The 14,723-nt window shown below is 41.9% G+C and overlaps 1 protein-coding gene across 1 annotated transcript in view; it reads left to right on the top strand.

The window, feature by feature from the left end:
- Window positions 1-14,723, top strand: part of LOC146981681 (GDNF family receptor alpha-2-like) — a 47,253-nt gene that overhangs the window by 13,516 nt on the left and 19,014 nt on the right. The window contains exon 4 of the mRNA XM_085787129.1: window positions 9,750-10,128. Coding sequence (XP_085643255.1) covers window positions 9,750-10,128 — 379 coding nt within the window. The remainder of the gene's footprint in view (window positions 1-9,749; window positions 10,129-14,723) is intronic.

Here is a 14,723-nt window from a genome sequence, read left to right as displayed (position 1 = left end):
TGTAGAAAAATGTTTAAAAGTTGCATGTGTCTTCGAGATCTGCGCCAAAAAAATATTCATAGTCCACAATTTTGCTGATTTATGATTAGGTTTTATTTGGGCCTTGTGCAAGGTTAAACGTTCAAGTGAGTAAGAATCATAATCAATGACTTATGGCCATTTCAATTCATCATATTGCTGTACTGCCACCTATATGCAAAATGCCATCAAGGATTGCAAAATCACTCAGAGTTGACTTGTGCACTAAATATGGCACCAATTATACAATCAGCTCTGGAGTTATGGCCGTATATTTCAAATAGGCCTTCAAGAATTAAGCAACTAGTTCTAAGACTTAAAAGTATGAACATTAAAACTGAGAGAGTTTTTTTTAATTTTTATCGTGCAGCATGCAAGAGTTCGTAAAGGGTCGGATGAGATATCCAGCAGGTACAAGTGCCCTGGTTAAACAAGGAGTGCAGCACTGTCTACATAGACATATTAAGATACAACAGGGGGCTCATTACTGTATCAATTTTGCTTCAGCTATTTCCTCCATTCTCTCTAAGGTGAAATATTGGATTTGCTCTCTGAAATGTGTTTAGCCGCAAGCTTCCCTCATTATTTATCATTTCTGAGGACAGAGTAATTGATTGTGGCGCTGAGAGGAAACCACAGGCAAACAGATAACTAATTACACACTTGTTTAGTAGAAATACTTCTCACTTCAATTACTAAACCGCTCAAAAATATTCTTAATCACCTTTATAAGTGTTAAACTGTATAGAGACCTGGGAAATATATGATAGGAATATGATATCTGGGTGCTTGATGAGCACAGGGGAATGGATACTCTCCAAGAGGAAAGGTAGGAAATTGAAAAATAATCTCTTATTTTAAAAGTTTTTGTCTGGGAGGGAGATAAGGGACAGAAGTGTGATAGAAATGAAAAAGAATTCTATACAACCCTGAGCGCTCACACTCTGAAGTGAAAATGAAACAGAACATATAGAGACTCTGTTCCTGCATTGCCGTAAGTTATATCTACAAAACGCTTTTACTCAGGCATCTCCTTCTACAGTAATGGTTACTGTATCGTCCTAATGTTGCATATTATCAAACTGAAAATGCTTTGTGCATTGCATACAGACACGTCGACAAAAAAACTGCTGTACTGTAGGTCCAACCCTCTGGGATTTGTTCCTTAAATAAAGACAGTGGTTGTCTTTGGCCTCATCCACTTTTTTTTTCTTTTTGCAACACTGATGACAATATCGCCAAGGATGGCTTCGTCAGAAACGCTGGGCTGAATTCTGCTGCTCCTCTTGCCCTCGCTCTGCTGGCACGGTGCACCTGCATCAGCAGTGTTTCATCACCTCGGTGCTCAGCACAGTTGCATCGTGGGCTGACTAGAGTGTCCTCGTTTACAGCAGTGGGCCTTTTTCCAACAATTTCTTTGCTGTGATGGCAGTGTGGTGGCACTCTCTTGAGTCCTGTTCCTCTTCTTCCGTGTGCCACGCCTCGCACTACTAAAGAGTGAGGGGGATATTATAGGTTATTTCTGTGTAGGACAGATTCAGCCACATTTTGTCCCACAGGCATGAACCCAGTCTGTGTCGTGAGGTGCGATGTTGCACCCCCGTCCACCTTTCCACCATCTGCTTAAGCAGTCGGCTTTTTGTTGGGTGTAAGCTGTGACACTTTTCGTTGCCATGTCACGCTGTCAGTGTCAGGGCAGAGGGGACAGTTCTGTGATGGATGATGGCAATGATAGAGGGAAAGAGGGCAGAGGATATACAGGGGAAGAAACACGTGAATAGGACAATGGTGACAGCTGACTGGACGTGGCAGTGACCCTTGTTTACCAGCAAGTGGAAATTCTGTGGAAAAACACCATTGTACTCCTCTGGGAGTGCATGTCACAGATGGAGTGAATGCAGTCTGGTAATGGACCCAAGGCTGGTGGCAGGTGAGCTGTATCTGAAATATGATGACGGTTATACAGTACAGTATATTCCACCTGTGTGTACTGTAAACCAACAGTTTCTTTAATATAGGTGCCCAGTTTGGAGGAAGTCAGTCACCCAAATCCTAAAGCTACTATATCACAGCAATGTCCTGAAAACACACAGCGCAGGCTCAAGATTAATCATCGCTACAACAAACATACCTGTAACAGTGAGTGTGACACAGAGAAGCACAGAGAGTAAATGCCTAGTTAATCAACATTTTAGTTACAGAAATCAGCACTGACAGCACTGATTTACAGTAGAAATTACAAGATCCAACAACAACACAAAATAGCTTTCAGCCACTGTAGAGAGCGACTGAGCAAGTGGCTCAGCGTGATAGAAAAAGATTAGAAAACTGTGGCTCTTATTATCAGAAGGTTTGGTGGTATACTGTCAAAGACAGGAGCAAAGAGTTTACAGCAAATTAATATAAAGAGCACTTCACAGGTGGTCTCACAAAAGTGCAACACAAGACCCAAGATGCAGTACAAGAGCAACACATCGTAATATTATTTCATTTACTGCTGCTATTTTGTTTCAGTGCAGTGTGGTTAGAGAGATACAAACTGGAATATACTGTATGTGGACTGTGGTTTCCTTTATATCTCCTACCCTTGGCACTCACATATTCTGTGTCTGAACACAGCTGAACACCTAATAAAGCTGTTCTCATTTACATGTGTCTGTTGTCAGACAACAGAACAAGTATGAAGTAGAGACTGAAGCGCAGCCCATTAAGTCTACATATTAACCTCCGGGCCATTTCCAAGCTGCTGCTCTGCTGCTGCTTAAATCCTGATTGTGTAACTACAACAATGTCTGACAAAATCACCCAACACATGTACACAAAGACTGTGTTGGTTTTGGGCTGTATTAAATTTTGAAAAGATGAATTGGAGAAAGTTACACTTACAGTCCTTTTTAAATCAACCAAGCTCAGTCTTATAAACGTGGAGCAGAAAAGAGACTCGTTTCTTTTTGCTTTTTTGCATTGTGAGTTCATTTTATTATTTGAAAGTGGACTTATTTCTCTTTAAGGTGCACTTTAGCTTTGATGGAGCCTCCGTCAATGTGTGTGTATTCATGTGTGAGAGATGTGAAATGATTTTTGTGCAAAGCATGATAAAATATAATGGCAAATGGTGAAGTGAACCTGGGGCCCTTTGTGTTAACAATGAACTGGTTAAGCGAAATACAATGGGGACATGGAGCGAACCAAACTGAGACCGACCACCTCTGGAGGTTTGTCAGCGCATTTTAAGCAAGCAGTTGAGTTTGCTTCAAATTAGCTATTTTGCCAATGCTGCAGGCTATAAACACCCCCTAATAGAAACTGTTTGCACAAGTTCATTTTAAAAGAGGAACAGCAATTAGGAAACTCATAATTAGTTGGAGGGCATTTGACTGATCAGTGGTGGAGTTATGATCACTACTCAGTCCCTGACACTGGTATTTACTGTATAGGGCTGGTCCCCATGTTGAGGTTCAACTAAAAATATACCACTTCACTGTGTCATTGTGGGACATGTGCATTAGCAGCATTGTCTGTAGTGGAAAACTTAGGTACAAGGACTACGTTAAGACTTGTGAGAAGAGAGACACATAACGGGAAAATCTTAATCCTCAAATGATGCTGAATAGAGCTAAGTGAGTCGTTCCCTGGGGAAATCTGTTGATAATCAGTTCTTTCTGCCCCAAACCCCTTTTGTTGCTGTAAAACTGAGCCCAATAAGAAATATTAATGCATAGTTTCCCTGTTCTAATCAAATTGTACTGAACACCAGTGGGAATCTAACAAAATCAAACAAAGAGATGAAGCATGGAGGTGTTATTGGAAGGCACATTTGTCTTGTTTATGGTCCCACACCTGCCAGTGACAGACAACTCCTCGCCCCACCAAGCTCACTTAGTTCAGAAAATAAATCGCCTATGGTGCTTGATGTAATTGCACCAGTTTGTTTGATGCATGCATGCCCAAACCTTTTGTTGTTGCAGAGAAGGGCTCCAATTAATAATTACTTTTTTTGTGCATCAACATGCTGATTGTTTCAGTTAATCGATTAATTGTTTGGTCCATAAGATTTTGGAAAAAAGTCAAAAAGCCCATTACAAATTCCCAGAGTGCAAGCTGACATCTACAAAATGTTTATTTTAAATAAATAGTAAAAGATATTTAGTTTACTGCGATAGAAAATGAGAGCGCAGCAAATATTCACATTTGAGAAGCTGGAAAAGAAAATGTTCTGGCACGTTTGCTTCCACCCACTGCCCCAGTGGAGAGTTCTCGCTGTGTTTGCGGATCAAGAGTTACGATGCATAACCATTATTTTCCTCAGTTTCGAGACAGAGATGCTGTACAAGTCAATAACACTCCACTAAAATCAATAAGGCATCATGTATGAAGGATGTGGGAGAGAGTCCTTCCTCGACATTGCACCAGAACCCTTATCAAAGCCCAAATGACTTTCATATTACGTACAGCATGCAAAGATATCATTGACTGCCATTGTTAATATGCTCCGTGTGAAATGTATTCTGTTCTCTTGACCCAGCGGTGAGCTAATTAACTTATTAGGAGCAGAGGGCAGCATAGAATCCCGCATCTAGGGGTCCCTCCAGGAATTAAGTTTAACATCCCTTAGTTAGACCTTCTAACTCTCCGTACTAAGCCCCTCACCTCTCAGCTCAGTGTGTGCACCATCCAATTAAATCCAGAAAGCTGTTTCACAGCTGGGGAAAAAGGACCAGTGCAACAGCCGTGCTCAGCATGATGTTGAAATGTTTGACATTTCCACATTGTCCTCATAATAATTACTATTACTTAGGCAAACACTAAGATCTTTTTTTCCACATGTGTACAGTATGTTTGTTTTTGTTTTTTGCTTATTATGGGTCTAACTGTTTATGCGTTTGTTTGTGCAAGATTGGTTTTGTGTATACCCGTGATTGTGCCTGTGTGTACTTGTATTACTTTGTTTATGTGCTTCATTATTTTTGTGTGAATTTTCTAATCAGTTCACCCTGAGTCCTGCCTTAGACTGTCTCTCTGTGGGTCAGTAATGAGCATTGTTGTTTGCGGCTCACTTATCAGAGGCACTTTGTAATAGTCAGCGGTTTCCTAACAAGTTTGAATTAAATAACTGTGAATAATCCTCGGAAGATTTATATATATTTATATAATATTTATATATATATACATACTTTATATCACTTTGTTTGTGTGTTTAGTTCTTCCCTTCTTGTATGCTGGTAATGAAAAAGGAAGCAGATTATTGACATTATATTGCGTAGGTTCACCTGACACACACATCTTGCCTAGATTATTGCAATATGTTTTGCATTATTACCAGTGACGGCTGAAAGAACTAAACAGCATGCATATTAAGAGTGAGGGGGCCACTGAGGACGCTCCAGCTTTGAATTTCAGTGGAGGCAGCTCAACTTGAAGGCAGATGCTCATAAACAGCTCAAGTATTTAGAAGTGTGTTTACAATGATTTAAAATTCCTTTGGACACCCTTTCTCCCACCTCCATTCTTACATACAAATATTTAGTCATCTCTCATCATTTCCATCTCCCCTCCCGCTCTTCTATCTGCATGCTGTCTCATTTTGTATTGATGATTTCACGCTTGGAAGTGAAATTCAGTTCATCCTAGAGAACAGAGGACTTCGTGAACTCCGTATTTCCTCCTCTGATGATGACGTCTACATGTCTGACTTGCTCAGTAAGGCTTAGGGAGATGATGTTGTAGATCCAGTGCACCCTGTTCCTCCCCTCTGGAAACCCTGCTGCGACGTGGAGTACAGAGCTAATGACTGATGAGCCCTTTGACACGGAAATGCTTGACATGCTCCTCGGGGTCCAGACTAAAGACTTCCCTAACAAGCTCTCGCACGCTCACCCAGGGCCGTATTAAATCCAAACTTTGGCACCTTTCCTAATTACTGAGAACATACCCGTAGCCAAGAACCTCTTCCTAACCTGGGCTGAACTCCCCTCTGCAGCGCAGAGTCCCTCGAGTATGGGATGATATATGAAATGCAGAATTCAAATTAGGCTGACGGAGAGCAATTACTGGAGAAGGAAGATCCCTATACAGAGTATGTGAACGTTTTTATTCCATTTCTTCTCATTCATACGTGCTCTGTCCACCTCTTTCACCTCTCTCTTTTTCTCTTTATTATTTTTCTCTTTTTTCTCACAGGAATACAGGTCTTTTCAGTTTCTCTCCATCCGTCTCGATATAGGTGTCTCCGGCCTCTTCTTTTCTGGCCTCTGCTGCTTCCTTACCTCTCTCTTTGTTGTTTTCCCTCTCTCTCTCTCTGTCTTCCTCTATGTGCTCTAAGCCCAGAAAGAATAGATGGTTATTTCCACTATATTGCCATCAGTGGGGCTAATTTATGATGCTCACAGAGTAGAGACCTATTAAAAGCCTATTTACAGTCAAACAGACAGGATCACTGAAAGCAATGACAGTGCTTTAACTGCTGTTGACACCAACTAAATGTTATTAGAGCAAATTTTCAGAGCACACTGGCAGGAAATTGTGAGTAAACAACACGAAACAATTTGGTAATCTTATTCTGTATTCAGGTCTTGTTTTCCCAAAATTAATTTAATGTAACATTGCTCTACAAGCACAGATAAAATATCTCTGCCTGCACTCATTTTAGCTTGTTCTTTAACGAACAGGTATACTGAGCCATAATGGGAGGGATTTTTAAAAAAAATCACATTTCCTGCACTTAATGACACTGATTGCGCTGTGTTTATAGCATCCGTTAATCAATCAATGCACCCACTCACCATAGCCGTTCATTCACTTAGTCAATACCTCGCTTGCTCATTAATGCATAGTACAACAGATAGAGAGGTAAGTTAATAGATATGTGCAGACTATTGTGATGCTGAGAGCTGTTGATTGCACAGCTGACGAGCTGGGTTAATTATTCTGAGCAAGAGTCACATATCTTTCCTAAATTAGGCTGGATTAATTGAAAGCTCTCCAGCATGTCTCTGTAAGTGTCTGTCCAATCTGCATCCTCTTACTTCATCGCTCTATCTATCATGATCGGCTGCTATAATCAACTGCTTAAGACTCCTCTCACCCTCATAAAGCTTTTTCCATTTTTCTAAGTCTTGTTTCATTAGCTTATCAACCCCTTTCTCGTCACATTATAGCGGAATATGTTTGCTGAAAACCTCCATTGTAATGCACTTGGAAAATCAATTATAACTCTGTAACTCAATCCTTCACATTTCCTCAGCCATCTCCACTTCTTTGCTTCCTTACTCTTCTCCTCCTGCTCCTACTATCATCCTGTTTGTGTGTAAGCACGTCAAAGCCATCAAGTGGGCTTTGTGTCTTACGTTCGCCCCAGGACATCTTTTGGGGTTGAGCACCAAATTCAATCTCAGCTCCCCAATCAGAGGTAGTAAAAACCCGTCCATCGCTGCAGCCTCAAAAACGGCCTCAGCCCTGCTTGGTCAGATAAATCTTAGTAGCTCATCCTTCCCCTATTTTCTTTTCATCCTGGACCCCCCAGTGGCCCACATTAGAGCCTGCAGATGGCCAGGGGAGATTTAGGAGCTGCAATCCATCAATGTAATGTAGCCTGAACCACTGGACAACCACCCTGCTAACCTCTCCTCCAGCTGGACTGTACCGCTCCGGCTCGGGCCAGCCTCAGCCAAGCTTGGCCCACTTTAGTCAAACTTTGGCCCTGCTTTGACCTTTTCGTGCCCAGCAGAGCCAAAGTCAGCTCTTTGTCCATCCTCATTCTAATTACAGATCAACCAAGTTGCTCCTCCTTGACACGGTTGGCTAATTGTCTCACGTCCTGCCAATAAGGTTTTGTGTTTGTTACTGTTACGTAGCTAATTTATCTGAACACAGCACTGTCTGCCTCTTCAGTCACTTATATTAACAAGACTGAGTATGCTGTGCTGCTATAGGCATCTGCTGCACAGCCTTTATACTTTAACTCCTGAGAGATTTCAAGGATAAACTAGTTAAATTTGACGTTACAATTACGTCTTCTTTGAATATGTTAATGTCTTGTCATTTGCATGAAAAAGCAGTAAGGATGCTCCCTGGTGACCTGTGCACCTACATCTACTGAGCCCAGAACATGTCTCGTAACACCCTGCCCTGTTTATCAGAGCAGCTGCTACATTTAACCTTGATACATTGAAATGAAAGTTCTGGTTAAAGGAAAGCTGGGGCGAATGAACTTTCTTCCCTCAGTGATAAACCCCTGATATTCTTCTTCAGCTATTCTTCAGTGGCAGTGAGTTTTGTTTTATCTGACGTGATCTGGAACCACAAAACCATCAATTTTAGGGCTATGCTTATTTTTTTTCCTCCTGTTCCAATGTGATGTGTTCTTCTATGTATCCCCATTTGATTGATAACGTGCGATGCACCACTTGGAAACAGTGCAGCATCTTTAGAAGGCCCTCTCCCTCTAAAATAAATGGTCTTCTTCTCGCTCCAGGCTGTCTGATAGACACAGAGTGAGATTGGTTCTGTTGAATAAGAGATGAATCTCTCTGGGTGTCACCATGCCGCCACGAACTCTGAAATATCATTATCTACAGGGGAGGGAGGTTAACTTCTCTAATATAGCCTGAATACAAGAGAGGGGTGCCACAAGTGAACATGATCCTGCTTTATTACTGGTATATTTCAGGAAAAGGTGTGTTTTTTTTTATTGCTACTGTGTTACATGCAGTATCTCAGAACACCCAAACACACCTAATGATTTAATCTGTTTTCCACAAATATGATGTGCAGCCAGAGGGGTAATTGCAATGTTTCAGTTTGTGATTACATTGAAAAAAAGAGAGAAAATAATAAGAGAACTTAATCTTGTACTTGAACCATCCAATAAGTGGATCATACAGCACAGCATGCACTCTTTGCCAAGTCGTTAAGCTTTAACACATTTTGGGCAGACAATACTGTATTTACTTTGTCATTGTGTGACCAGTACTCACATCAACAAGCTTTCTTGACTACTGTTTGCTTTGCATTATTTCCATTTGACTAATTAAAATTTCTTGTTTACATCATTATAAGTCAAATAACAAATCGTCTGAATAGATGTAATTTGTATTAAATCAACAGAAACTATAATACAAGAGATGACAACTTGATAATGTACTAATGTTATGGTAATCACATCATAATATTACCTGTAAATGAATAATTTATTAGTATCCAATTTGGAATCATAGCTCAATTCATTCATTTTTCACTAAACCTCTGAAACAGACAGAATCAATAATTCAGTAAGAGTGGATTTTGGTTAGCTGCAGGCATCTCTCCAGTGGCTCACTCTTGGTTGGAGATGCTGAAACATCTTCTTCATTGTTCAAGCCTACAGTAACATGCTACTCCCCAACACGATGGAGATGCAAGGATTATTGTTTTATTTGTTGATCATACTGGAGCTGAGCCTGGTGTAAACTACATAAGATTGGTAATGTTGGCTCAAGCCATCAATGAAAAGATTTTTATCCCTCTGTTGTGATTGTATTTCATCCAGGTTCTGTTTTCAAAGAATCCTTTCTCAGAAATACCTGTACATAACACAAAAATACCAAAGGACTAGTGTATCTGCCCAGACGGACGCCTCAAATTGTGTTTTTTAAGTGATTGTGAGATTGTGTTTTTAACCATAGTAACATCATCTGTGATCACCTTTGGATTCACTTAAGTCACTGATTTTTCTTCTTTGTATCCACTGTCAGGGATGCTCACAGTGGCCCCAAAAGGTTTCAACTGCCCTGATGCCGAGAGAAACTGCAACCCCTGTCTTGATGCGGCCAAAGCCTGCAACCTCAACAACAGCTGCAAGAAGCAACGCTCCACCTACATCGCTACCTGCAGCAAGGAGGACCCCAACAAGGGAGAAACGTGCAGCAAGAAGCGCTGCCACAGAGCGCTGAGGGCATTCCTGGATCGTGTTCCCACTGAGTACAGCCACCGTCTGCTCTTCTGCCCCTGCCAGACCGAGGGCTGCGCTGAACGACGCAGGCAGACAATCGTGCCTGATTGCTCCTATAAAGATAAGGAGAAGCCCAACTGTCTGGAGCTACGGAGGGTCTGCCGCCAGGACTCCCTCTGCAGGTGAAGTAAAAGGAAAAGCTGGGGTGGGGTGGGGAGTGGGCAGTGAGGGCGATGTGTTCTATATTGGGTGTGTGCAGCGCAAGGGTTGGCAGGGCATGCATTCATTTTATGGATATGCATATCCGTTATTTCGGTTTGATCGACAGATTTCTGTGTGGTGTGTATGAGACGAGCCACTGCCAAACACATTTGTATACTCATTATTGTCTTCTTATATTCATGGAAATGAGAAAAAAAGAAAATTGAATCTGTGCATCAGAGAGGGTTCCTGTTTTTGATGGCAATTTCCTTGCTCCCATAGCATCCTAAAGTTTTATATTTCTCTTGCTGTAACTTTGCCAGCAAAGTAATTAGACTTTCAGGGCAGCCATGGCTATTAGACGCAGGATGAAGATGTGAGGCTAAGTTGAAGGGACAACGCTCAATTAAGCCGAGCAAAACATTAGTGGATCACTTTGGCTGCATTGGGCCTCTATTGGATTCAAGCGGCCAGATTCAATTCACACCTACCCAGCCGTGACATGTTTCCTGGTGTTAGTGCCACTGAGAGCAGGTGAAACACAGCGGTTGTACTATCAGCCAGATCAACTGTCAAGATCTTTTTACCCACTCCCTCCTCAGAAACATGTGCTCTGTCTGGCCCTCAGTAGGGTGCACATCTAACCAGCTGACGGATATATGCTCTGTGTTCATTAGTCTAATAGATTAAGGAAAAAAAGTGGTACATTTGAATAATCGTAAGCATTTAAAAGCTCATTTATGAGCCTAATGGTGTTCAACCAAACATTAGACCCTTGAAAAGTTCTTTGCTAAAAATATAACTCGTGATGTGAGACTTATCAGACGGGTGAATTTCGGGCTAATTTCTCATGTCCCAGTGTGACAGATGATTAGGCAGCTGATACAATTCAGTGACATTCAGTGACGGGTTTGTAGATTTAATACACCAAGTAGCTGTCCAGCCTCAGTTGGCATGGGAGATGATAGCACCCTCCCTGGTTCGTTACTCGTTGTAACTACCTGAAAATTAGATGCCAGACACTTCTTCCAAAAAACTACTTTCCATTTGCTCTCCTGGAATACATTTTGTGTAGGCTTTTGTGTGGGACTCACAAAGCTTTGATTTATCAACTCATATCTTGTTCACTAAAACAAATAATACGTTGCTTACGTGGAAACGGTCATTAAAATGACAAATCTAAGGTTGATAACTCAACATAACTTTTTTTTTTACTTGTGGTTTTGCTCTATTTCAGATGACTGGCCAGTTCTCACATGTCTATGTGAGGAGTAAGAATGATTTAGAGTTGCAGAATAGTTGTTGGTGCACAACATTTGCTTGTGACTTACAGTATACAGTAGGCTATTTCTGTGGTACTTCCCATTCATTCAGTTTCCATGGAGGTGAGCAGCCTTTGAAGCTGAGTGTTAATGTTGAAAATCTAATTCCAAATCCAACGACTCCGTGGCTAAAGAAGGGAAAATCTATTGCCTCTCCTCCGATTTATGATTGTCTTGATAATTACCTACTTGCCTGCATTGTGTAATCTGTTTTCAGGCTGAGTTGCTTTCTTTGACCTTTAGGCCCTCAGGTGTCTGCTGTGCTCCTCCTTATTGAGAAAGATGAAATAGAACGTTAAAGCTCATTATCTGTGGCTGTGTAATGCCCCACTGAGGTCAACAGCTCGATGAGCGTGCACACACTCATACCGGTAGTATGGACACACACTGGTCTGCACACCCACCCAAAACAAAAGCCATTTCGCAGCTACATGTGCACACACACAAACACACACTTTCACACACAACCGCAGCATGAACGTGACTCTAATAATCCACTGTGTGAGTGCTGAGTTCACCTGCGGTAAGAATAAGAGCCGCCATGCAAGAGAATGTCACTACAGTGCAATTAAAGTGAGATGTCATTGGTCAGTGCTGGATTTACAATGCTCTCTGTCTGGAGATTTTATCCTTGAGGTGTCTGCAATCACCACTACCATGTGAGATATCCCTAATGTGTCCTCTACCTGTCTTTAGTGTCCTTATTGTGCTACATGATGTCATGTGTCCTGTAAGACCTTGGGAACACTAATTTGTTCATTTATTTGAAATGATAATTGATGATTTCATTAAAGGTAGGGTTGGGGATTCTGGAAAAATGGTTCTATTAGGACACATTTAGAAATGACACAAGTCTAAAGTCCCAGCCCCTTTCCTCAGACTTCTCTCTGAAGCCATGCCTTCACCTTTCCGCAGACACCCAACACGCATTGCCAGAGCTAAACTGCCGCCCACCAGACTCTGATTGTGCACGTGAGAGGAGGGAGAGAGGGAGAGAGACGGCAGCTTGATTGGGCGTAGGCAGAACTAGACATGAAGGCATCTGATTGGTTTTTGCTTTTTGGAGCGAAAAGCATGGATTGGTCAGAGTTTTGTCAATCCTGCAGCTGCCACAGAGGTCTGATTATTTGTGTTTCTGAACATGACATTACAGTAAGCAGCATGTTGTACTGTTAACTGACTCATCTTCAGTATGTCGTTCATGCAAATTCAATTTTAAACTTATTTGTGATTCTAATGGTGTCTCCATTAGAATCACAAATAAGTTTAAAATTGAAGTTCACAGTTAAGAGTTTTGGTTTGTGCAAACTTGTTGAGAAGGAATACAAAACTTAAGAAGAGCCCTCCATAAACTTTTTACTCACAGAAGTCACAACACAATCCAGAACAACACCTGAGGAAAGTTTGCTTGGCACTGTCCTCTCCTCTCAGAGAGGTGTTGATAAAAGAACGGGGAAATCATTCAGCGACAGTCCTGCCTCCCCCGGGGATTGCCTGTCTGACTCCAAAAAGGGGATACACAGCTTGCCCAAGTCTATTTCACTTTAACACAAGGGACGGGTCATATGAGGGGGAGCAGGGAATAGGACGAGGACCAGAGGGAGGGAGCGATAATGAGACAGAGAGAGACATAGAGGGAAGACATGAGACGGAGGGAGTGTGGGTCCCATCATCGATCTGGGCAGTAAAGCTACTGCAGCGGGTTGGAGGTCAGTGGTTTGGTCACACAGCTATAGATCAGCAGACTCTGCCGGCCATCTCAAAGACAAGCTTAGCTCCCTGCAACACATTCTGATGAAGAAAAGGTCACGGCTCAAAACACGCCCAAGTCAAAATGGATTTAATATGTATACTCACCTATTTCATTATTTATTTTAGATTTAGAGAGGCCAGCAGTTCCTTGCGTTGCACTGGGAAAAATGCCTCCAAATACAACTTGCATGCAACATTTTTTTTTTTTTTAGTTTTACCTTTAGCACGTTGGATGCCAGATTGGCTCTGATTTCACCTTTGGAGACTGTTCAGATTGTTCCAGGTGGAGCCCAGAGCTCAATCAAACAAAAAGTAAATATTTGAGAGGATTTCAAATATATACTTTTGGCTTGGGCTTAGGTGGCATATTGCACTGGAAGATTTCATTTTCCTCCTGTCTCTGTGGAGGCAATTGTTGACATACTCTGGAGATCTGGGGACTGTAGATGGACAGAGAACAAGCATTAAATGGAGCAGCACTTACTCCTTACACCTGGTTGTACTTCTGCTGCTGTTATTATGTTATTTTCTTCCATAATCCTCGCAACACACATTGCTGTGTTGCTGTTTTCCTGTTCTCCCCACTTCCTCTCGTCTTTGCCTCTCCACCTTGTGTTCTCACCCTCCTTCCAATAGATCCAAAATGAATTCATATGGGACTGCTGAGTCCACAGAGTGACAATGGGCTATATTTGGAAGTGCTGTTTTGGGCACCATAGACTGAGCAACTGTGTATGTTCACACACACACACACACACACACACATACTGTATGCAAGCCGGGAAACTCCCTGTCCATTTCCATGTCGGTTCACACAGCTCAAGCCCAATGAAGCCTAACCCAAAGAGCATTGAGTTGTATATGTGTACCATATTGATTGTCTGACGGATCAATGCAACACTTCTATCTTTGATTTATATCCCTTGCTCTCCAGGCTCACTGGGTGCTCTTTGATTGAGTTCTTTGGCCACTGGTTTTCAAAGTGCGGAACTGAGAGACAATCGATCACTGTACAGGTAACCTGACCCAGTTTAGAAGATGTACTGTACCAGGCCGCCTTTGCTCACGGAAAACTCTAGAGTTCTACATTCCCTCTTTTTCTCACACACAGGTGTACACTCACACACACACTCATACACAGTTGGTTGTGTTGTATCTGACAACTCCAGCCTCCACTAAGGGGGAGAAGGACTGGCCCAGATGGCATTACCGTGTAGCTTCTGAGACAACTCTCACTTTTACTATCAGTTTTTCTCACTGTGTCTTTTTTCTCTCACTTTCTCTCACTCACACAGACACACACACTCATACTTACATGCACTTGTACTTGTGAGGACCCTCAGTGTATTCCCTGGCCACTAACCCTTCCTTCCTTAACCTCCTGTTCGCACATACGGTCAGCTCTCTGTGATATGTTGTAACTTAATGAGCAGTGAGGGCTTAATTTGCAGTAAAAAAAAAAAAAAAGCATGGAAATAGATTGCCAAAGAAATTAGCTACTT

This window comes from Trachurus japonicus, chromosome 9, assembly GCF_045865225.1.
Source record: "Trachurus japonicus isolate A0001 chromosome 9, Traja_1.0".
NCBI classification, from domain to species: domain Eukaryota; kingdom Metazoa; phylum Chordata; class Actinopteri; order Carangiformes; family Carangidae; genus Trachurus; species Trachurus japonicus.
This window is presented reverse-complemented; position numbering and strand designations above follow the sequence as displayed.